The sequence below is a fragment of the Botryllus schlosseri genome, chromosome 1 (genome assembly GCF_051294905.1).
Source record: "Botryllus schlosseri isolate E-star chromosome 1, Bs_hap1, whole genome shotgun sequence".
Classification (NCBI taxonomy): Eukaryota; Metazoa; Chordata; class Ascidiacea; order Stolidobranchia; family Styelidae; genus Botryllus; species Botryllus schlosseri.
In genome coordinates, this window is record NC_137236.1 from 37,554,388 (window position 1) to 37,580,258 (window position 25,871).

The 25,871-nt window shown below is 42.0% G+C and overlaps 2 protein-coding genes across 2 annotated transcripts in view; one reads left to right on the plus strand and one right to left on the minus strand.

Annotated features, from left to right (window-relative positions):
* LOC145436218 (uncharacterized) overlaps positions 1 to 25,871 on the plus strand; it is a 135,021-nt gene that overhangs the window by 12,980 nt on the left and 96,170 nt on the right. The gene's annotated exons all lie outside the window — the stretch shown is intronic.
* LOC145436172 (uncharacterized) lies at positions 10,073 to 15,650 on the minus strand. Its single transcript, XM_080313517.1, has 6 exons — positions 15,231 to 15,650; positions 15,142 to 15,173; positions 14,752 to 15,019; positions 13,919 to 13,986; positions 12,549 to 12,706; positions 10,073 to 11,598 (listed from the first exon to the last, which is right to left on the minus strand). The coding sequence occupies exons 1-6, from the start codon at positions 15,286 to 15,288 to the stop codon at positions 11,310 to 11,312; spliced, it is 873 nt and encodes a 290-aa protein (XP_080169643.1). The 5' UTR covers positions 15,289 to 15,650; the 3' UTR covers positions 10,073 to 11,309.

Consider the following 25,871-nt stretch of genomic DNA (forward strand, 5'->3'; position numbering starts at 1 on the left):
ATATAAGATTTTATTTCGGGGTTAGGGTGGGGATTAAATTAAGTTTGGGGTTGTGAAAGCACATGTAACAATGTCTCATGATGATCTGTCGTTTTTCAATGTGTCGCATGCTGGTATGTCGGGCAACTGCTACGACCAAGTGAGAATTCACGTTACTTGATCGACTGTTACAATTACAGATTGAGAGTCGTCGGACCAGTTATAAGATGTGGTCTTAGTTCCGTGATTACGGTTATTGCATTCCTTTGTCGTCATTGCTACGTACACATCTTACAGGCTGCATTTAACACAAAGGCGCTTCTTCTATTTTCGCATTTCCTCAAATCTGGTTCTCCAAGATGACCCGTAGCGCACCCATATTAGACCGCCCGGGTTGAATTTTGAATTTTAAAACCAGAGTCGAAAGTGTTTAAGGTTTCGCTTGAACATTTCTGCAAGGCCGTTCCGGGAATTATGATATGGATTTGAAATATGAAACGTTATCTTGGATCTTCTGATAAAAGAAATCGAGAATTGACTCCGGTGTCGTTAAATGGTTCCAGTAAATATCAAATGACTTCTTCCCAGAAGGTGGATCCAATCAGGTTGCCGCAGCTGCGCAATTATCGCGTCATTGAAGCGGTTGATACCCCGGCGGATATCGTGCCAGTCGGTCATATGGCAAATATTCAGCTTTACCCATTAATCTAGAATTAGAATATGGATAGACACTTTTTTCCAAATTAGATTAGGATTTAGATTACAGAATTCGTAAAAAGCGGTAATTGAAATCTCTTCCATTCATATCAAATTAGAGCTTATTGTTTTCATAAGCACGGGAGTAACAGATAGGTTATTTGTACACCAAGCTTGGCTCTTGGCGCAACCTACAGCTCTCCTACAGCATCTTCAGAAGAAAAGAAGCACGAATTAGATAGCGGCACCGTCATTTTGATTTAATCCAGTGGTTCTTAACCATTTTCCTCCGTCATCTTTTACCAAAATTTTAAAGGTCTGGTGCCCCTCCATATTTAAAGGACTGTAGTAAAAAAATAGATAAAAAGTCGAAGTCCAGTCGGTCTTTTAGCCTTGCTACTTTACTATTAGAAATATTTTGCGCTTGAATCGCGCCCGAGAACCACTCTGCTTCACGATATAAAAATTTTATGTGCTATATTCCACGCATCGTTGATAGAACAACCATCGGGTTCGAACCAGTGTTAGGATCAAGTCACTATCTTCGAGTCACAAGTCATCACGAGTCATTGCACATTTTGACTCGAGTCAAGTCAAGTCAATCGATTTTTGAAGGTTACTCGAGTAGGTCAAGTCACTCGATTTTTTGAGGTGACTCGAGTCAAGTCGAGTCAAGTCAAATCAGGTCACGAGTCAAGTTACTAGTCAATTCAAGTAGAATTTTTGAAGTACCCGGCATGATTCAGAGTCATTGCCTTTCGCTAGCTGTTTTTAATACAGATTGAGATCCCATATTTTCTGCATCAAGGAACGAATATTGAGTTGAATATGCACGCAAAAAGGCGTTGTATCGCTAGGGCAGCGGTTCTCAACCGGGGGTCCGCGGACCCCTAGGGGTCCGCGAAGCAATTTCAGGGGGTCCGCGAGACCTCTAAATTTTTAAAATGGTTGATAACCTAATTTTTATTTTATTTTTCAATTTGAGAAAGCATGAGGCAGTTTCGCACCACAGCTGCTAAAACCTCATGACTCATATCATCATAATATTCGTCTGACATGCTGGACTATCGTAGTGTGGAAACTCATTTTCATTGCCAATTTTCCAATAACCTACTGATACAAACATATTGCTGTTTAGAGACGTTTTGTTGGGGTTTGTGGAAAAAATAAAAATATGGAGATAGTAACGTCAATCAGGGTGACTTCGTAATGTCTGCGAAACCTTCTCGATTTGAAGTTGTCAGTCTCATCAAATTAGTGAACAGTCGTTTGAAATAAAAATTTCCGAAGTATTCCCATAATTTGTGCCAATGCAAGGAACAGCTTCTTGGAGGTACAGAGGTACAGAACTTTAATATACAATTGATTAGTTTATTCATATTGAAATGAACACGAATATTTTCGGCTGACACTCGTCATAAATCGGACAATGATATAGCCTACCTGCTCTTAAAGCTCGGCTATCAGATTTGGCGCATTCTTATTGGGGATGCCCTATCGACAAGGCTGATTTTTTTTATGAACAAGGGGCGTTTCGTTATCAAAGCATTACGCTCAAACCCTGAAATTCGTATCAACAGTTATATTGGTATGCAGCCTTGTCTTGTTCATGTTCAATTGTTCGTGGTCGAAAATGTTTGCTCGTAAATATATATATCTAAACCCGAACAGAACAGGTCGTTTCATGACAGTCTTTCTCTGGTTGGAAAACGTGGATCCATTCTTAGTAGCATAAAATTTGTTATATTTGTTATACTTTTAGATTAGGATTTCACTTTGACGGTAGAAATTCTCTGCGGGCCGAATCCGGCCCGCTGTCCGTATGGTGCCCGTTCCTGCGCTAGATGCTGGACGTGATATGTTCATAAAATATGTGTTTCTTCATTTTGGTGCCATGAATGTTGCGATCACACCAAAAGTATCGTCGGAAGCGTTATGCGTCAATATTGCATTAGCTTCCATCTATCTTTGCGGAAATGGTTTTCGGCACTCCTCGTTCATATCAAAACGAAGATGCGGATTTTCAAGACACGACCACGTACTTCAAGAAATACAGCAGCAAAATTAGCTTTGAAATAATAAAAGTCCACCAATTTCTTCATAAATAGTATGATGATATCTTCAAGAAAAATCTTTATTTTGCTGTTTATCACAAGCCTACAGTTCATATATGTGCACAAGAAAGATGAAGGTTGCACCATAATAGAGCCAAAATTAAACTAAAACTTGATGGGGTCCGCGAGGGTCCGTGAAGGTCAAAAGGGGTCCGCGAAGCCAAAAAGGTTGAGAACCACTGCGCTAGGGCATACGTTGAACTGCTTAACTACGTAAGTAATGGTATGGCCCCAGTCTATATTCATCAACCATTTCCGAAATACAAGGTAGAAAAAGAAACCATGATATACAATTTCAGCCTGCATTAATTGTTGACTAGTATTATAAACGTATTAACGATATTCGTTCGATTTAATTCATACAAGAGGGTTGGTTATATGAGCACGGGCAATGTGACCTGTTCATAGAACATCGATATATTGCTATTAGATTACTTTAATACTAGTTTTCGACAACGTTACATATGTTGTAACATCCGATCGCAGCGTTTGTGATCAAGTTACTTGTGATATAGGCCTGAATAACAAAGGAGTCTTGGTGAAACGCACCATCATAAAATGATTGGATGCTCTCAGAGCTTACAACAGCGTATAGCTAACAATCCGAACTTATTTCAGAAACCTCGATTTGGTCGACACCGATTACTTGATGACTTGAAATTGAACCGTAAATTTTGCTTCGGATCCCGAGTCGATCCACATTTCTGAAGCGTCGAGTCAAGTCAAGTCATTTTCGCAGAGTGAGTCATACGGAAAAGTTGACTCGAGTCATCCAAACACTGGTTCGAGCCCGATGTACACATCCCGAATTCACATTTGCGATTGGCGATATTGAGAAGGTAATTGGAATTGTGTTTTGTTTTATTGCCTTGTGTGACTGGCAAATCAACTGAGAATGGGGTAGAGATCTTAGCTTACATTAAATTTAATACTGCACCCAGCTATTAACTTTAACCTGAATGTATTCCAAACAAAAAAATCTATATTAGTGTAATAATGTGTGGTTGCGGGTCACAATAGGCTACTACACAGTATCATCCTTTATTATACGACGAACAAATAGTCTGACGATTTGATTTCGTGTTCCCCAAATACATGTATATTCAGTTGATCAATTTGAACTAAAAGGTTGAAAGCATTTTCAATGTACAAATGGCTCTCACTCTCGAAAGTGGCACAGCACTTTTCGATTTTGACACGCTGTGCGATGCAGGATACAATATTTGTTTCAAAACTTGTTGTGGGAAATAAACCGCCAAGCTAGCTTGACAGGAGTGCGTAAACGGGGTATTCACGATGTAAAGGTATACGCGCAATTCACTTTACATGAATTATGATAAACCACTGCATTATTCATTGAAACATCTTGCAAACATCGTCGGTATATATTTCGCTCGGTACATAACCGAATATTCCGAGATTTGACCGATTTCGTCGAATGTGAATTTGCAATGAAAACTCAAGTATAGCCTACATAGAACTATTGTTTTGATACATAATCATACTACTTTAACGACACGTAATTTCGACTGACCCCTCTCCTTTGCTGAAACGCCATTTCTAAATATTTTAATTTCTCAGTCAGTTCCGGAGGAAGTGTCCGCAATCGTAGCCGCCTGAAATGATCTGAGTCTGCAACATCACGAAAAAAAACAATTTCGGCACTCTGGGAGGTGTTCATGCTATTTGAGGATCGCCGATACCAGAAAAAATGCAAGTTTCAACAAACACGACCCTCGAGTTCATGAATGTAGGAGCGAATGAACGGCAAGTCGTCAGCAGATGGAACCAATACATCGAATCCAGCTCCCTTTGCATCATAGGTCTTAACTTTACTCCCCGTTGCTCTCTCGTCCATCCGAAAGCTCCGGCTCGCGCAACATCTATATGCAACCAGTATTATAACCTGAAAAGTGTCAAACGAGGAAGAAATCCTGACACATCCAATAATTTTTTGTTTGTTTGTTTCTAAGAGCTGATCGTGCCCAAATGCTAAGCGGTCGATACCATTCTTTCATGTGTCCGTGTTGCCGGAATACACCCGATCTGATACAGGACACGCAGACCTTTCAAATTGCCGAAAACGAAACTAATCAGTCGCTGTCGAGGTAGCGTGGAAAGACGTATAATCCACAGCTGGAACATCAGTGGGTGGAGGTTTCGAGTCCGACCGAGGTCTACTCCAGAATTACTACCTAAGTTTTGGAGGTTTTCTATGTTCATTCTCGCCCTTTCATCCGTGTAAGCGGCGTCTCAAAAAAGCCTAGAAGTGGGCCGTGCTACAAGTCATCAGTCAGGTAATAAAAAGTAAAGGAAAACCGGTCCGGTGTAAATGGTCATAGTATAGTCGACAAACACCATAAATAGGATACCGCATAAGCAATTTCTGTCTGCTGCCGCAGGATTTCATCGCTTTTCACAGAGTGTGCTGGCGTAAGTGCTTTTTGCCTAATAATATACGAATGATTGATTAGGCACTTCCCATCTGTCCATACACGCGTGTAATTCAGATGGAACAGCACTTTTGATTTGGACGGAGCGCTAGCATTTGTCGTGTATTAATTAGCCTAATATGGTTTTATATTTGGCTTGGATGCGTAATATGTGTTTACCACGTCGTATTTGACTGTATCAAAGATTAAGTAATCATGATTTGGTCAGTTATTGTATCTTGATTCATCGTAAACGACGCATATTTCACTTTGAGACGACGCGTGCTGGCAGTCCAACGTGGTCGCGTACACAGAATTGGCAGCAATTGTCATCGATTGCACCGTGTTCTAGATACTTATGAACCTTCCATCTCAACTTCGGAACACATAGTTTGCTTGAATAAGCATACTATGGCACCTAACACCATATGATATCTATATTAATCGCTCTGTGGTTTGACAATACAGTTGGGCATCAAGGAAGTTGCTTCTTCCTCAATTGCACAATCGATACTTTTACGTCGTGAGCTGGCGCTATCGTTCTGCGAGTTTTATCAAGGCCTACCACATCTTGCGAAAACTGTTGACTCAGTGATGACATTGTCTAATGGGGACTCCACTACTTTGCCCAGTGGTTTGTTCATGGAGAATTTAGTTATGCTCGCGCTCGGGGTGAAATTACATTGTGTCAGTGTGCAAATTTTCAGTAAACTTGGAATAAGTAATCCAGAACAACACTACATTTATCAGTATCTCAGTACAAGCGTTACCATTCTAGTCTTTCATATGGTAACTCCTGCAATATCACTCTCGACTATTTGACTATCGACGGGAATAACAAATTGTTATTGAAAACATTGCCACTGCATACCGGTATATTAGTGACAGATTGGAATGACGATTCGCCATCTTTACGTCAGCACAATTGTCAAAGATGTGACAGTGGTTCGTTGGTTGTTTAATTTGTCAAAAGATTCAGACGAATGGCTGTAATCAAAAGTATTTTAGCTCCACATAATGAATCACCAGATTATCATGTGTTTTCTTATGAGATTGAACTAGTAAGGAATCTCTCATGCGATCTCTAGTCAGGGCTACATTGTAGATGATAACTAGCATATAAGAATCCTAAATGCCACAGTAGAAAAAGGTACGAAACTGCGACGATAATCTTGGAGGGGTCCACTGTTTTCGGAAGGGAAGTAGTATCAGCTGACAGTCAAAGAGTCTACAAGCATATAGAAACCAGACATGGGGTGATTACTTTATGAATGTAATCGACTGCGATTACGATTACTTCGGAATCACGCGATTACGATTACGATTACGATTACAGCAAAATCAGGAAGTAGTCGATTACGATTACGATTACATTGGAAAAGTAATCACGATTACTCACGATTACATTTGTTTTGCTTCTTAGGACTATAATCTTAAATGATATATTGGATGACAATACAAGGATTGCGATGAAAAGGCTTAATGAGATATCTCTTCATACACCATGCGTCATTTGCTTATTACGTCATAATATACCAATTGCCCAACTTTGTAGTGGATGATTTATCGCATCCAACAATTTGCATTATTGCCAGGTCTTTACCTGCCACACCCAAAGTTCCTTAGTAGGGTTGGGAGCGTGCTCGGAGGGGACTCAAAAGTGTTTCGTAACTAACATAAATTATAGAGTATTTTCGAGAATTTAGTTAATTCTTGAAAATGTTCTTCGAGCTTTGCGATTCAAATATCTGTAGTACAGGGGTCACCAACGCGGACCAAATGAGTTGCCCGCGGTCGCTGTAGCAGTGGTGGCTTTTGGGGTGGGCGAGGTGGGCGGTCGCCCGCCCCCCCCTGGTCGAAGGGCCCCCCTATTTGGAATATGCGCTTTTTTCAAGGATAATAACGAATAAACATGAAAATCCGTGTAAAGCAAGAATAGGATTCTGTACAGATGTTTCAATCATCATCAAATCTCTACATTTGTCAGAAAAGTACCATATCCCGATAATCATCACGTCTCTGCATGCGGTGGAATTACCTAGTTTTGATGTAGTATATCCTTGCACACATGAAAAAATAGACATTGCCGAATCCAACACCTGGCCGAACCTTGCCGTGGTGAAAGATAGATAATAATAACAGTTGCGAAAGGGGTGTTTGGGGGGCGAAGCCACCCATAAGTTACGGATAGATACTTATGGGGGGGGGGGCCTCTTTAAGTCTCGCACAGCCACCCCCCGTTCGTAGGGCCACCACTGCGATGCGATGCGAGCAGTTGAACATGGGTCGGCCGACCCCAAGGAACATACGAACGCAGTCGCTCGGGGCATTGCTTGTCTTCGCCCACGCGGCGGCTGAACGGGAATATATAGGCCTAGTTAATATTCCCTAGTCTCGACGCGGAGATTGGCGCTTCGGCGCGCACTGCAGCAACGCAGCTGAGCCCGGAGGAGCTGGTGTGAGTCCCGGCGAGTGAGCGTTTTTTGTTCTTGGTAAGGGGCGGAAACCCGGCCGAGTGCTCTGATTGCCTTATTCTAAGTGAAGAAATCCAACTGAACACGGATAAACGGCAGGAGTAAGTGGTAACCCGTCGGTCGTCGCAATAATCAGTACACGCTACACAAGAAGTAGCTTTTTGTTTCAAAACGGTTGGTGACCCCTGCTCCAGTAGATAGCTGGGTTTGAAATGCATACCTCTTCCCCTCAAGAAAAAAACATGCATAGGCTATTTTATGGGAACAGGCATTTCGGAGCCGGTCATTACCGCGCCACGATCCCACAACACACCAAAAGACATATGCAGTTTTGGCCAACACGCAACTTCACGGGATGAGATACCAAAAAAAACTTAGGGTATTCGTCTATTGTCAATAGCCACGCTCGGTGGGCGTGACTAATAACTCCTGTCCTTCCAATCTGGACCCACAATGCAAATGTCACCCGGCGCATCCACAAAGGAATAAAGCCATGACAATTTTGTGTGCGTCTCACAAAAGATATTCTTTTAGTCTGCTACGTTTGGGCGAGTAAAATATCTTCGGATTATACAACAGACTGGAGATCGCGAATTAACAACATACAATAAAGTAATTATAACAACATACCAGATGCTGTGATTATGAATTACGTGCCCCAGCTCTATAGGTAAATCTGACACTCGGGGCTGAGAGAGGTTATAAATGAATAGTAATATAATGCAATTACCAATATTATTGACGAAATTCAGTTTTGAAAATTGACCAACGGTTGGACAGGGGGACGAATTGCTGTTTTGGCTGAATTGCTGATTCTTGCTACAACCCACGCGTACATGTCAGGCTATATAAGCGGATGGTTATGGCGGCAGGTCCAAATGCTAAGTAACGAACTGTGAAATAACGATTGACGCCCGTTTCAAGTAGTTATATGAGAATAAGATATATTGAACATAAAAATTCTGCCTTCAACTTAATAGCTTACATATACTGCGGGCTGCTGTTACGAGAAACGGCTAATCACGGCTCGGTTATGATAAATATCAGCAGCTGTTTATTTGTAATGCTTCGTTGTGGAAACTGCAATGTTTTATTCGACGACTACAAAATTCCGAATCTTCGTCAGGTGCACGTGCGTACGTAGGCCTCCTGCACGCCAAGCAGCAACGGTAAACTGCGTTTAACTAAGCACAACCAAACATCAATACATAAGTTACTATTTGAAGCTATAGGCATAGTGGTGATCAATATCCTGCTGCGATGTAGGGGCTTCTGTAGTGTATTGATAACCTGATATACACCACGGGAGGTGTTCTTACAATCACACTACAATGTCCATTGCATGTCTGTTTAATATGTGTGGACTGTTGATACTTCTTACGCAATGACGAGCGGAGCTAATACTTCTGACGTAATAATGAGTCAGTGGCGTTGAAAACAGACGTTTGTGCTATCGCTAACGTGGTATATTATATCATTCTTGTTAACGAATATTCAGTTTATGTCATAGTCCTTGTACAAACAAAAAGTAATCGTTCTTTCACAAAAAAAATCGATTAGATATGGGAAGTAGTCGATTACGATTACGATTACTTCGGATTTTTTCGAATGTAATCGATTGCGATTACGATTACTTCAAAATGCTGTAATTGTCGTAATCGATTACGATTACTAATCGCGATTACCCCATGTCTGATAGAAACTAACAACGTCGCACACACTATTTCATTAACTCCATATTCGTTCACCTCCATAAATCAAGTTTCTTGACTTGACTCCATTCGAAATGTACGATGACTCGATAAGAGCTGGGGCTGAAAGGTCCTGGCACTTGGGTTGGTACTCAAGTATAGAAGTATACAGATAACGTGGTAACTTTTCGATCAATAGGAAATACCGATTTCAGGGTGATTAAGAATCATTCTCTCGATCTAGACCTAAGTTTCGTCAGAAATCCTGAAAGGGATGCACGAGTAAATGGTGCAACCTCGTACTGGTATACTACTAGCAGTAGAAGTACCCCGTTACTGCTTGATTCTGGTCGGAGGTCTACGATGTAATATATATACATGATTAGCCGCTTTTGACGCACAGAATCAGACACAAAATAAATACAACATACTTCAATGGAATAAAATAAATTGTCAACACACGGCTTTAGATCATTCTGGCAGCTGTAATCAGACGACTTTCACGACGTTACGCCGAAGAGCTTATTACTTGGTGGCCCCGTAACGTGTTCTTTCAGATCCAATACAAAATTATAACTCAACCTTTCACATCTTTTCCCGACGCCAGATGAACTCACGCACGGGAATAACTTCTTCATTTCAAGAACATTTCCCTATCTGCTGATCACGTCACACACTGATATATATTTTTGTATAGTTGGATATATTTTATAACGAATATACAATGCTTTCGAAATATGTTTTGTCATCACAAATATGAGTCATGAATTTCGAAAGAGAAGAAAATTCATCACAAATGATTTCAAACTATGCAATCGTGTCAAACTGATCGTCCGCGACGTTGAGCGGTGTTACACTTATTTGAACAGGTGACTGTATACCGATTTTATCCAGACCGAATTAGGAAGTTTCTACATTTCTTTGAGTGTTCCCTCGTCACCCGATCCAAATCCTTCCACACTCATCAAATCAGTTTTTTTTCCAAATCGAAATCTCAACTCAGATGACATGAGCATGGATTTGAAAAAATGATTTGTTGACCATAGCTGGATTTGTATCGGGTATGGATTTACGACTGATTAGACGTTGAAATTGCATTTGAACCCGAATATAAAATTTCTGAAGCTTTTCAATTTTCATGCGATCGTTGAATAAATTTCACTCAATGTTGGATTCGGAGTTGTAGAGCCAAACCAGCATATTGGTTATCCCATAACTGGCGAACCGAGCGCTAAATTTAATGAAACTGGTCTTTATCAAAAGTTATTGTTGCACTGAGTGGAATATATATATTAAAATAAGGCCAAGGCACTAAAACCCGTCCAGATGTCGTTTTAAAATTCCTAAATCTGCATTACTCCGAACAATCAGAGCGCCACAGCACAACGACCATAATAATGACGCTGCGATTGTTCTGAAAATTTACAATTTCTGTCTTTGATGGTATTTTCAGGGTAATTGCATAGCCGAGCGATTTTTAATTTATATTTTCCAAACCAGAGAGACAAAAGCTTTCGGTTGAGACCGGTTTTATTACCTTTTGCGTTCTTGTCGTCTGATATAAGATTGCCGTATCTGTTTGGGAACCTACTAGTGGCCAGAAATAGCGCAAAAGAACACTGTTGTTGAAAGTGACGACTGGGGGGGGGGATGGGGGGCTTTAGCTAGCGTTAGAAACAAGACGAAATAAATGTGGATTGGGGTTTATTTTTTCGATCACAAGCCTATGCCGGATGTGACACGAGTTGGAGCTATAACCAAGAACAGAATTTTGATATCAAAATAATATATCCACTCAACCATAGTGGTCGTGTGATTGACTTATTTAGTTTCGGAGGGATATTTAGTTATATCAAATCTGGTGCTATCCGGCAGGCCATATCTTCTTCTGTTCCAATTAAAACGGCGGTCACGAGATCTGAGTTAAATGCAAATTTCGCATATGTAGCGGCGGTCCTCGGTGCCGCAGGCTTCGAATTGCAGGAGGTCCACGTTGGTGGCATCCACGCGACCGCAAACCGGATCACCGGCAGCACTAGTGTCAGATATCGCCGTACCGAAGCCGGGGGTAGTAGCGGCTGTCGCATCGACGCCATCCAACGGAGCGATGAACACGGCAGGGTTGGCGGTTAGCGGCATTCCAGTAAGTACCGTACCGTCCACTCCAATCCAGAAAGTCGTTCCCTCAGCACCGAGCACTTCGATCAGAGCTCTGCAACATTTCAGGAACAGGTCTTGGAAATTGCTTCTTATATTGGTAGTTTAGAAAGTCATTGAAAAGCTATTCCTAAATTCTAGTCTAAGTCAAAATTTAAATGTTTCCAATTTCTAATGCAAGTTCTACATTCAGTCAAGTAGAAAAATTATTGCAGTCGATTTTGCTTGTACTGGAGGTAGTTCCAACATGTGTTGGAAATTGATTTCCTAATTTTAATCTGAATTATAGTTCCACATCCTAATCTAAATGTCTACCTCACAAAATTTCAATTTCATTTCATTCATTCAAAATTTACCGATAGTCAAGTAGATGCTCACGGAGTCGATTTCATTCTACTTTGAGTAGCTTTGGAATGTCTGTGAAATGTATTTCTAAATTCTAATCTAAATGTAAATCTGAAAAATAATAATTTTCAATCCAAATTCTACCGATAGTCAAGTAGATGTTTACGGATTCGATTTTCTTCTATACTTAAAGTAGTTCTGAGATGTCTCTGACATTGCTACCTGCACTTGTAACTGAGCAGAAATTTACGGCGGTTTTTGTGCTTGTACTCGAACTAGCTTTGGCATGTCTTCGAAAGTGCTTCTCACTATAATTGAGCAGAAAATCATGGGGTCAATTCTGCTTCTAATTGAAGTCGTTTTGACATGTCTTAAAAATCTCTACTTGTAGCTCTAATGGAGAAGAACTCTACGGCGGTATTTCCACTTCTAGTTTTATGTCAAATCTGACCAACAATAAACGCCGACCCACCGCTAAAAGTGTGCAACCACATTTACTCTTAAAAACTACTTGCTTGGGTTCTCTCCAGACCTCCATATTTTACCTCCACTTGAAGTGGTTGGAACATGTTTTTGAAATTACTCCCTCCAATTGTTATATACGTCCAAGCAGTTCTGTGAGAACCACTCAAGGGGAAATTGCAAGGAAATAAATCTTACTCTCTCTCGGCAGTAGGCGCATTGAAGCCAATGACTGCGAGTCCGGCATTTTCAGTTTCTTCGCATTTGGCCTTGGCCTCGTTCCAGTTCAGAGTATCCGTGGACAATTTGTAGTAGCAATTGTCATCGCCCACTTGAGTATAGCCTGCTAACGGGTTCTGAAGAAATCGGATCGGTGAATTGTCGAAGAAGAGGAGAACGATAAATTTGTCGAAGCAATTGTTTACCGGTTTCGATTCGGCAGTGTTTCGACACAACCTCAACGAAAATATTTGTACCCACTACCAAACTAATTAGTTAATGTTCAACTAACTACTGGTTTTTCGAGTAGCTCTTCTTCTCCTTGCACATTAAAAATAGTCGCACGACAACAATTAGAAAACCCGCTTCGACGTGAATCACGATACCGGTTCAGTTGCGTAATGTTCTTGAAGCCATTGCCATTGCTCAGCCTCACAGTTATCAATTCTAACAGTCACATGGCCATGGCGGGTCAAAATCCAATCCATGTTAAACACGATACCCCGTCCGTTTGAAATGCAGATACTATCTCTAATACTTCTTGGCTGATTTTTAATTTAGTAATTCGTATTATCAGGTATTAGGTAGCTGTGTTTAGTTAGTTAGTAGTGGATTTTTGAAGGTCGTTAGTTCTAGTTCTTGTGGCGAGTTTTGAAAAGTTCGCAGTTGTAGTTACTCATTTTGAAAATCCATTAGTTTATACAACTGCACACGACCGAATTTTAATTCACCGGAAGGAAGTTTTTATGAATCGTGCTCCTTTTCGAACATGCATTGTCCGTTAACAGTAGTGACTTGCAACTTTTAATTTAATTTCGTGACTCATCAGCGGTGATGCAACAACAATCTTCCTCATCTTGCCAAAAAATGACATATATTACGCGCCAGTTTTTCTTCTTCCACATTAGTGAATTACTAAATTCCCAAAGCCTTGGTATAACACTTATAGTCAGACCGGTATGAGATGTTTGAGCCAAACTGATAATTAACAACTTGAAGAACAACAACCTCGATATATTAAAATAAAACAGGGATCTAGCTTGAGGCACGTTTGTAAAAGCATTTATTTGAAAGGTTTGGCATCCTTTGTGATGTTTAGGCATGAACTGAACCAGAATGTTCTGTCCGGTCAATATAATAATATTCTCATGGTAAATTTGGTCTTATATACAACATAGAACTTTCGTGGCGTATCGCAACATTGACAGTTTTATTGCTCTACCCAAAGAAGTTTGAGAGTTCACAATGACTTTCACGATCAGTCTGTAAGTGTTAATGTGTCCATAAAAGGTCCCTGCCCGGCCCGGTAAATCAAAGAGTCGATTGACGATGTATGAAGATAATCTTACTGCAGTTGTTGTTCCTGGTGCCAGTGTTGTCGTTGCTGCTGTTGTGGTAGTGGTCCTTGTCATCGACACTTAAACAAAGACATCAGAAATCGCTCCGATGTAAAAATATGAAATAGCTCGTATTCGTGCGATTAAATGAAAGGAACATTAAACTAATTAAACTAGGGCCCGACCGATTAAAGGTGCGCCGATAATATCGAGTCGATGTCTCACTTTGACAGAAAAGTGACTTGAGGTAAAAAATAAAGATCGCCAAATTTTCGTGACGTCACACCATGGTAATATAATATGTAACTGCTTCTCCGAGATTATTGATATATTTCATATACCTTTCAGGCTGAGATGGTCAAATTATTCACCATTGATATTCCAGTACCAATTGAAGTAACAGCGCAAATTTCTATTCAAGTACGAGTAGTTTTAGACATTTTAAGTAGCAAAGAATAAGTATTATAGCCCTAGTAAACTGATGCCAATTAAGTAGAAGTAGACGAAAACATAGCAACTTGTGTAAGTAGCTAACAATAAGTAGGCTACATCCGACTACTTGATTTGGAGTACTTTCTCACTGACCCCTAACAGGTGTCCCGATACAGTCTATGTTGTGCATTTCATGCCAAAGCATAGCAATGTCTGCAAAACTGTTAAAATAGATGCTCTGAGGTTCTGGAGATTGTGATTAGGCCGGATGCTATTGTTGAATTATCGTCCTAATATATTGGGGTTATCGGCAAAGTTGCCAATTATAGGTTTTTATCGGTATCGGCACAAAAATCCGACATCAATCGGGCTGGCTCTACATTAAACGTGCCTAAATATGCATTCCCACTCACTCAATAGGACGATAAGAAGAAGAGGATTGTCTAAGAGGCCGCCTTGTTTAGGTTCGGGGGCAGGTCCATAATAAACGGGTGAATGCTGTACGATGGGTTGTTGGTAGATTGGCTGAGGTTGAACCATAGGTGAATGATAGATGGGCTGCTGATGTTGGACAATGGGTACATGTTGGCTGGGCTGTTGGTGTGGGACCATGGGTACATGTTGGCTATGCGGTGGAACCATGCGTTCATTCCCGTATTCATGTTGACTTTCATACATCATCTGGAAAAGGTAAAAGGATTGGAGTTGTAAGCTTGCAAGTATAGCCTATGTGGCTTCGTTTATAAAACCAGAAAAAATAGCGAACGCAAATCATCGCGTCCGAATATAGTGAATTGACTCACGTGCTTTGCAACAGATTCACTACTGTCGATTTCTGTTAAAATCGGAATGAGATACGAGTGTTTCATGGAATATATTGCAGAATACTAACCTTCAGAAGCATAGACGACGTAGACGTAAATCACGAGGCATAAAATTGGAATCCTCATTTTGAATCTGCACTCTACGGACTAGAGATTGCAAGAATACAGATATGATCACTTATTGGTCTTGAGCTATTTTAACAGTGATCTACGGACAGAATATAACATGGGATATTTGTACAGATTGACCGAGAAGATAGCGTAATGGTGAAGCGTCCGGCTTCGTGATCGGTAGGTCGTGGGTTCGATTTCCGGCCGGGTCAGACCAAGGACCTGATTAGAAACACTGGTATCCATGACTTCCCTGCTTGGCGCTCATGTATTACTAGGATAGCATGGAGGGGTGGGGCATGACTTAGAAAGCCGTAAAGGTTATATCTGCACTTCCTTGTCCAGCGGCGTATGCGCATCATGCACTCATGATATGCACACATGGTGTGCACAGATCGTGTGTATGTGTATCATGAGTCGGTGCATATGCCGCAAAAAACATTGAGGACAAAAATAATCTACGTCCTTTTCTTTCCTACGATATTCCCCAGTTGCCACCCGTCAGAAGTTTGAATGGTTGGGCACTGGCTAAGAGTTATTACTATACGGTTAAGAAACGTGTCCTCCAGATCAGGGGTGACCATGGTTTGCAGTCTTATTGCTATTCATGGCCGCATTACGATCATATATGCAACCTATACGGCCGCATTCCAGAGCATAGCCGTAATGAACTAACTGGACGCCAAATTCCCAGAATAAATTGTCCATGTCCATTTGCTATGAGCTCCAGACTAATCTACTTGTTCATATCGGTTTATCATATGCATCGCAATCGCGAGTGGTCGCGTTACGATTAGTTACCGGGATTCCTTATGGTGGCGCCGCCATATTACTATTAAATATATATCCTTTCTCAGCCCATGTGATAAGATTCAACCAAATTACTTTCCTAAGGAGCACACGATTCCAAGTTGGTATTTTTATATGGGGTGTATAATTTTAATCTGCTGTTTGCACCTGTACTGTGGGGCTCAGATGGAAAAGGGTGCTACTACATTAAAATCGAAATATGAGGTCGCATTGAATCACGGAAATCGCCAAGGAAATATCAAGATTACTAAAAATGTCTCAAAATTCCAGCAGTCCATTCGTATATTCAATTTCCATGTCGACGGCCTTCCACACATACCAACTGAATTACACGTCCACGACCGCGCAAAATTTCGTACTACGACCGCGGGTTGCCAACCCCTGCTCTGCAACACTTTCTTCTAAATAGTATTGTAGTGGTAGCTCTATGGCGCCACTAGGGTGTGACGACATCGCAGGTGCTTCGGTGCTTGGTCGTCACTGAATACATGGCTGCTTGAGAACTCACGTCTCGTATATTAGACAGACCGTCAGTCACGTTACTACATGGTGGCAACAGTATAAAAGCAGCTGATAGCAATTACTTAGCTACTCAGAATTATGGCTAGTGGATATACTGCCTTGCAAGGACTGCACCCGAAGCCACTATCACTGGCTGGAACCAACCCGCCTCAAGCGTGGGTTGATTGGAAGGAAGACTTTGAAACGTATCTCTGTGCTGCAGAATTATCACAAAAGGATGACTGCGTCAAGGTAGGACACCTCCTGAGTCTTATTGGTCCGGAGGGAAAGTCAATTTACAAGAATCTCACGTGGCTTCCTGCTCGACGAGAAAATGATCAAGACATTCCTGCTGAGGATAAAAATGACTACAAACTAGTCATTGAGAAATTTGATGCAGTCACAAAAAAACCTCCACTAAAAACAGGATCTACTGCTCGACAGAAGGATGGAAAGGATGCCAAGACGTCGCTGATAAAATGCAAATACTGTGGTAAGAAGCACCAGTTTGGTAGATTTTTCTGTCCTGCTGCCGATTACAATTGCTCGGTGTGTGAGAAAACAGGACATTTCGAAACTGTCTGCCGTGCTTCTGCTCGGACAAATATACGCTCCGTGGAATCCGATACTGTTGGTGAAGACGATGTGGACGGACGCTCAAGTCCCATCGCACCAGTCTTTGTGGGATCCGTGATTGCTGCTGTAGATTTGGATAGTGCTCCCAATACCGATACAGTTAACATGGAGCCTGAAATCCCACACCAGGGGCTGACCATTAGCACGGTGGAACCAGCGGAAGATATTGGCTGGTTTGTCAAGCTCAAGGTTGCCCTTGACCTGCTTACATGGTGCGTTGATACTGGCGCACAAGTATCAGTCATGCCCTTGCACATATACAAGCGTCAATATGGATCCATCAGACCCTCCGACAAACGTTTGATGACTGCAGGGAATAAGGAACTTTCCACCCTTTGCTATGTCGCTATGACGCTCGGGTTTGAGGATAACTCCGTTGTGGAAAAGGTCTACGTTGTCCGGGATACGCCTAAACTACTCTTGGGTATCCCAGGGGCATTCAAAATCGGACTCCTGCAAGATGTGCCGGGTACAGTTAGCATCCGTGCAGTAGACTGTGCAGTAACTCCCTCGCTTCGGTCTAAGGAAGAGGTCATGAAAGCTTACCCTGAACTCTTTCAAGGAGTTGGAAAAATGAAAGGACAGTACTATATCAAACTGAAGGCGAATGCTAAACCATTTACCCTGAAAGTACCTCGCAGAGTTCCCATTCCTTTGCTTGGTAGTTTGACTGCTGAGCTAAATAAATTGCAAAAGGCGGACATAATTGAGCCTGTCAACGAGCCAACAGACTGGTGCGCACCGATCGTTGTGGTACCAAAGAAAAACTCTGAAATACGCCTGTGTGTGGATCTAACGAAACTAAATGATTCTGTTGATAGGGAACTCTACCCTATGCCGACAGTTGAGAGCACCCTGGGGAAGATTGCCGAAGGAACTGTTTACACCAAACTGGATGCAAATAGTGGATTTTATCAAATAGAACTTGAACCGGAGTGTCGTAAGTTAACTACATTCATCACCCCTGATGGGAGGTTCAGATTCAAGAGGCTTCCATACGGTATCGCCAGCGCACCCGAAGTCTACCAACGGAAAATGAATCAGGTGCTTGCTGGCATCCCCAATGTGATATGTCACATGGATGACATCATAATTGCTAGCTCACCACAGGATTACAATACCACCCTCGGACTTGTACTGGATAGACTCCGAGATGAGGGAATTACATTGAATAAAGACAAATGTGTCTTTTCAGCGACTAAACTGGAATACCTTGGACATGTTGTTGGTAAAGATGGCATCGGCAAGGATCCTAAAAAGGTTGAGGCGATTGCCAAGTTCTATGCTCCCTCAGACGTCCCGGAACTGAGAAGGTTTCTGGGAATGACCAATCAACTCATGAAATTCTCACCCAACCTGGCTGAGCTTACAAAGCCTCTGAGGGATCTACTGAAGAAAAACACTTCGTGGCTCTGGGGTGCTGAACAACAGCTGGCCTTCGACCAGGTTAAGGCAGAGCTGTCCTCGGATGTGACTCTTGCTATGTACAGCCCGGATAAGGAAACTGTTATCTCTGCCGACTCCAGCAGTTATGGACTTGGAGCTGTGCTGATGCAACGTCAGGTAGACAACTCTCTACGCCCTGTCGCTTATGCTAGCAGATCGCTGACTGAGACAGAGAGACGATACGCTCAAATCGAGAAGGAGGCCCTTGCTATAACGTGGTCTATGGAGAGATGGAAGGAACTCCTGATCGGCTTGCATCAACTTCGCGTGGAGACTGATCACCAACCATTAGTTCCACTTTTGTCAACAAAGACTCTTGATGAGCTTCCGCTCAGAGTGCAACGATTTCGAATGCGGCTGATGAAGTTCAACTTCACCATATCTCATGTTCCGGGGAAACTGCTATATACCGCTGACGCATTGTCTCGTTGTCCGTTGCCAACTTTCGAGGACGTTGATGGCCTTCATAATGAGACAGAAGCCTATGTCAATGCCGTCACATCCAGCCTTCCTGCGTCTTGTAAACGGTTGGATGAAATTCGCTCAGAGCTCCAGAAAGATGACGTATTGCGCACAGTGATGCAATATGTATCCTCAGGGTGGCTGAAATGCAAAGAGACGCTGCATGGCCCACTTAGGCCATATTGGAATGATAGAGCCTGTTTATCTACTTATGAAGGACTCCTGCTTAAAGGGAATCGCTTGGTGATCCCCTGTACGCTGAGACAAGACGTTTTAAGATACCTTCATGATGCTCACCAAGGGGTGACAAAATCCCGACTCAATGCATCACAGTCATGCTGGTGTCCTGGAATTTCTAAGGACATTGAAGAAACCGTCAGAAATTGCGAAAAGTGCACGGAGCATCAGCGAGAAAAGGTTGAACCGATGCTGTCAGCATCCTTCCCAGAGAGACCCTGGTCCCGTGTTGGTGCCGACTTCTTTCAATATCAAAATTCCATGTACCTGCTAGCCGTTGACTACTACTCCAGGGACATTGAGATTTGCATAGTCTCCAAAACAGTTAACGCAGCAGAGACGATTCTGAAATTCAAGAAGATTTTCAGTAGGCATGGCATCTGCGAGACTTTGGTCACCGATGGAGCACCTATGTTCTCTTCCCGCGACTTTGCGTCATTTTGCGAAAGCTGGAAAATTGAACATATCATGTCCTCACCTAGATATCCACAGGGGAACTCGGAGGCTGAGCGTGCCGTTCAGACCATCAAAAACCTCCTGCGAAAATGTGACGATGAATATCTGGCGCTACTCACATACCGCAACACGCCATTGGCTATCAGCTACTCGCCAGCAGAATTGAGCATGGGCCGCAAACTAAGAACAAGAGTACCGTGTCATCCAGACGATCTTCTGCCCAAGTCTGTCGACCGAACCGCCGTGAAGAAAGCTGAAGCAGATTACCGACGCAGAGTTACTCGTGATTACAACAAAAGACACAGAGTAGTACCTGGAGATGAGTTCAAGGTGGGAGATCGCGTCTGGATTCCGGACTGCAAATCGCAAGGTGTTGTGGAAAAACTTGACACTGACACTCAACCCAGATCGTTGGTTATCAGAACTGGGCGTGGCACCTTCAGAAGAAATCGCCGAATGGTGCGGAGATACCAGACGGAGAATGCCCCGCAAGAAGGCGTCGACATTACCGCCAGTGAGGAAGCTGATTTCTTCAAATTTCCCGATCAGGGAGGAGATAGCAGTTCGAGCGCTACTAGTGTCGATCGTGATGACCATCATGTGGCGGCGATAGTCCGACGGTCGGATCGGAACAGAACCGCACCTCGCAGATACATCGAGGAGTACTGATGTAGTTATAGGAGTAGTGTGTGTAAATATGTTGTGTTCTTCATTCACCTCTTGCCTGCCAATTGCTTCGTACCTTTGTACCGCTAACTGCCTCAATTCGGATTGTTTATTGTCTTCATTCTGTGCTTGCGTTGTATATGTTTGTGCTGCTTATAAGCATTTGTGCTTGTCCCCGAGAAGGGAGATGTAGTGGTAGCTCTATGGCGCCACTAGGGTGTGACGACATCGCAGGTGCTTCGGTGCTTGGTCGTCACTGAATACATGGCTGCTTGAGAACTCACGTCTCGTATATTAGACAGACCGTCAGTCACGTTACTACAAGTATGTCGTGGGAGGCTTATTGATAGTACCCTCCGACAAATCGCTCTTGGAAAATGCTACCCATGGTAGCCGTATAATAATATAATTCGTCACTAATAAGGCACACTGCGGACCAGGCACAGTGATTAGAGCACTTGAATCGAAATAAAATAAAAAATTCAATGATTCGAATCGAGCATTGATAGACGACGTTACGAGAACTGAAATTATACGCCCTTTCAACCAAAACTCGTGCAACCAAGGAGAATTTTAGTTTTGATGCATTTCTGTCAACAAGGAAGCCTTGAGACGACAACTGGTCGTATAACAGAGCCAAAGAAATGCAGCATAGTGCCATTGCACCAGAGATGAGCGGATTTAAAATTTCTATGTCCTAATCCAATCCAAATCCAAACCTTCAAATCCAAATCCTAATCTATAACTTTTTCATATTCAAGTTCATGTCCTATCCTAATCCGATTCCAACTTGAAATTCAGAAAAAATACTAATTTATGCAATGGAGGGATTCGAAAATTTTCTTTCACAACCAACGATACACTTGATTCAAGATAACTTAGTAACCATAAGTACATTAATAACTGATCTGAATAAAGTTTGTCGCCTTTCGCCACACGACATATCAATCTCCCGGAAAATAGGTAAATCCAATCCAAATCCTAATCCGTTCAGAAAAAAATGTCTAATCAAAATCCAATCAAAATCCGACAAAATTTCATAAATTCTGTTTTTTCAAAACCTAATCCTAATCCATGCTCATCTCTGCATTGCACGCAAGCGGAAATGATGTATCGGAGAATTCGTCATCAACCCGCAGCATTGTCACAAAGCGCAATTTAATTTGTATGGTCGGAAAAATACCAAACTTTCTTTTTCCGTGTAGAGCTTGCATAATTTTCTTTCTATTCGCATAAAAAAGGAAGTAGCCTACATAATTGAAATCCCGACGTCATCAATATTTTGACTTACTCGAAGCCTAAGCTCGATTCGGAATCCTATGACTCAGGTACTCCATTTCCCTATCGCCAGGTGCAATTTTCGAAACCCGATACATTCAATTGGCCAATCACTTAAGAGAGGATATGCCATTTCTCATCTACAAGCTCGTTGTACGGGTAGAAGTTGACGGAATAGCCTTCATTGAGCTGGGAGTAGACATTCCTAATTGTATCAAACTTCACTATATGCACGTGTAGTGTGCTCTGTAGAAATTTGGTGTTCTTTTCCGCGCTCATATAAATGCTTCTAATCTCGATGACCAGTTTTGTACAAACTAGAGGCACGATAGCAATTCTTGCGATAACGGCGTGTCGAATAGAGTACAGCTACATCAAAACATGGCATTTTTGTTGTCGCTATTGTTCATCTATTCATTTTTTTCGTAATATGCTGGAGAAAAATATATGAGAACATTTGATTGCATGTTTTAATGACTAATTCCGAGGCTAACAAGGCCCACGTCGCTTATCCTCTAATTCTTGTTGGAAAGGAACTGCGTATAACCGGCGCATGGAGCAAAGATCAAGCGTTATTTATGTTCACACTTGATAATGACAGAAACTCGCGAACAACAATCTAAACAACCATCTACTTAAGTGCATGTAATTTATCGAGGCTTCTCGCCATGTCATTCGCGTGAACGGTGTCTTACAAAAGGCATACATCAGGAGTGTCCCGTAGTAAATGTCTACAGGTCGGGTGCAATGTTCCCGCTAAGCAGCACGCGTGCGGCAGTCACGGCAGTCACTTCAGACAAGAAGCATACGTATTGTCATGAGTCTATTGTCAACCAAGTGTCCACTTCACGTAGTCGGTGCATGACACTTGACGGGCTGTCGCAAGGCTATAATTATCCGCCAAAATAGGGAATGGAATACGAAACTTCAAGTAGTTGAAGCGAATGGATATAATGCGCTACTCAATTAAATATCCATTGAATGCAATTTAAGTCTGCGCCAATGGTTGTCGCGTAATATAAACTATATTCAAATTCAATTAAAAATATACAAGAGGTTTGGTTAAAGTTAGCGCCGGGCACCAATGACCACTGACCAGTCTATAGAACAAAATGGATACTTTGCCAGTATACTACTTTTCTACTACATACGACTACGACAACGTACGCTGTAAGCTCTAATCACTTCGTTTGTGATCAATTTATTTGTGATAGAACAAGGGAGGCTCAGTAAAACGCAAAATCATAGAATGAATGAGATTGGTCGCTCTCACATGTCACACTAGCGTATCGAGAACCATCGAAACATATGCAAGATATACCGATTTTTATCGACACCCATTACTTGATGACTTTAAATTGACTCGTAAATTTTGCTCCGAGTCACCAGTCAATCCACATTTTGAAATGCTGAGTAAAGTCAAGTAAAGTCATTTTTTGCAAAGTGACTCGAGTCAAGTCATACGATAAAGGTGACTCGAGTCAAGTCATGAGATGACTCGTGTCATCCCAACATTGCGCCATACTCCAGAGTAAATGAAAACCTCAACAAATAATGAACAAACGGAAAGTTTCAAACCCGCAGTTGGAAGAAATGTTTGCTAAGCTCTCTTTCCGCGTAATTTATCCTTAACCCGGTTCTAGTTACTCCCTGGCCTATCTCAAGGCTGTGGCACGCCTAACATTTATGCAACGAGTTTTATGGCCCGGAGAATGCCGAGGAACAAGAAGGAAGGTAGAGACGACACGTAAAATGTTCCCCTTTGTTCAAAAGATCGGTGCGTATAAGTTACGTGCCGAGAGGTCGATGCCATCACCGCTCGTGCCGCCGAGACACACCGGAGGGCATCTCATATATTCGATAGCAGACTGCGCAAAATGTTTTCAAACGGGTGATGTGGTATGGTTCCTTATTAACCAGCTATCTCAACATGAAGGCACAGAACGTAAACATCTTGGAATTGGGCCACTATATATTTCCTGCTAATCGGTATTTAATTCAGCATCCACGTTTTTGAGAATTTATTAACTCTGATTCTAATCTAATACCGACGAAAGGGTATAGTTATAATTGCAATTGTAATCTAATTTGGATAACGCGTAGTTCACCAATATGAAAAGTCACGGATGAGATTTTGAATTTGATCCAGGAGCCGAAAATTTTCACGGTTTCGCTTGAACATTTTTGTAAAACCAACCCGAGAATATGATACAGAGTTGAAATATGAAACGTTATCAGGGATCCTCTGATAACAGAAATCAGGAATTGACTCAGATGTCACGAAATGGTTCTCAGTGAATGTTAAATGACTTCTTCCCAGAAGGTGGATCGAATTAGGTTGCCGTAGCTGCTCAATTATCGCGTCACTGAAGCGGATGGTAATCGTGCGCATTTGTTCAACTCAGAAAATATTCAGCTTTTGCTAATAAATTCGAATTAGAATAGGTCTACACAGCTTTTTTCAAATTAGATTAGGATTTAAATGACCGAATTCGCAAAAAACGCGGTAATTGAATTCACTTTCATTCACCTCAAATCAGAGATCATTATCATAAGCACTGGAGTAATGGTTCTCAAAACTGGAGGGGGGACCAGCGAGAAATATTTTGGAACTCGGCATGACCTTAAATTGCGCTGAAACTTTCAAGAGATATTCCAAGTTATACTACACCAGTGGTTCCCAACCTTTTTGTCTTCATTCCCCACTTCAGATTTATTCCGAGCCTTCATTCCCCATCAGGACCGTAACAGCACTTCGTGAGAAAAATTGATATAATTCATTATTGAATCGGTTTATATGATCGGGAATTGCATATATTTTGCTATCAATTTTTATCCCCTCTCTGCTCACGTAATCAGATTTACCTGTAGAGCTGAGTGAGGTCTGTTGGCAAAGGTAGGACCCCTAAATTAAACATCTTCAGGCGGACCCGTTGGTATCTTGACTTCGTTACATTATACTGCTTCCTGCCCTCCTATATCTGTTATGTCAAGAGATATAGAAGTCGCCAAAACTAAAAGGCACACACGATTTCAAATTGGTATTGCTTTGCTGTCAAATATTTTTTTCCTGTGAGGCTCAGATCCCCAGGGCACCAACCATTCGGCGCCAGCCATTTAGCCATATATACATATTGTATATATATCGAAGTTTTCGGTCACCACAAGGGCATTCCTTCTCGGCCAAGGTCTGCTCGTTGCTGATCGTTCTGGCACACTTCTGGGAGTCGCATGTCACATGGCCTATAACTTCATATGTCTTGGTGCGTCGTGGCGCAGTAATGACCGACGCCGAAGTCTCCATTTCTATAAATTCCATGTATATTCGTGGGGAAGGGTAGCCTACCCAATATTTAAGATATTTGGCATATCGGCATCATTAAATCGCGGACCCAGCGCGAAAAAAAATTTGAAAAAAGAGGCATAAATTTCCGAATAATTACTCTATAATTTATGTTATTCCACGAAATAATTTTGGGCCCCTTCGAGCCCGCCCCCCCCTTCAATTGTGGAGTTTGTTGTGCGGCAGTTACGGTCCTGTTCCCTACTACCCAACACTTTTGTCATCACAGAGCAGTTATTTGCTGGTTTGACTACACAAGACACACAACCACACCAGTACGCAAGACAATCGCCTATAACTGCAACACAAAACGTATTGTGAACCGATACCAATAACGCTCGAAATTTCGCGAAAGCGTTATTTCACGTCAAGCTAGTCGTGCTGGATGCGTTTGTGACGCCATCATTGGCCATCCAGAGATAAAAATGAGATCTTGTGAACAACACGCAATATAATTTTTGATACATGCAATCCAGGGCAGTTAGCTGGTAACGGTAATTGCGCATGTGTCTCCGTGAATATGTAGACTGTCCTGTAGGCCTATATAATTTTGGACGAATGGGTCTATTCCCCACCAGAAACCATTCGATTTCCCACCAGTGGAGAATTCCCACCGTTTGGGAACCACTGTACTACACCTTAAATATGATTGTATCAAAGACTTGGTAGCAATAATTTGGTGAGATGTTGTATCGTAATTCATCCTAAACGACGCGTATTTGACATAGAGACGACCCATTAGTAGCTGACAATCCGACGTAGT

Bases quoted from the DNA above. Each gene is read 5' to 3' on its own strand.
- LOC145436172 (XM_080313517.1), bottom strand. From the start codon at position 15,288: ATGAGGATTCCAATTTTATGCCTCGTGATTTACGTCTACGTCGTCTAT. The intron at 12,707-13,918 runs GTAAGATTATCT...CGATTTCTTCAG, and splicing joins CACCAGGAACAACAACTGCA to AACCCGTTAGCAGGCTATAC. The intron at 11,599-12,548 runs GTAAGATTTATT...GAAATGTTGCAG, and splicing joins GCGCCTACTGCCGAGAGAGA to AGCTCTGATCGAAGTGCTCG.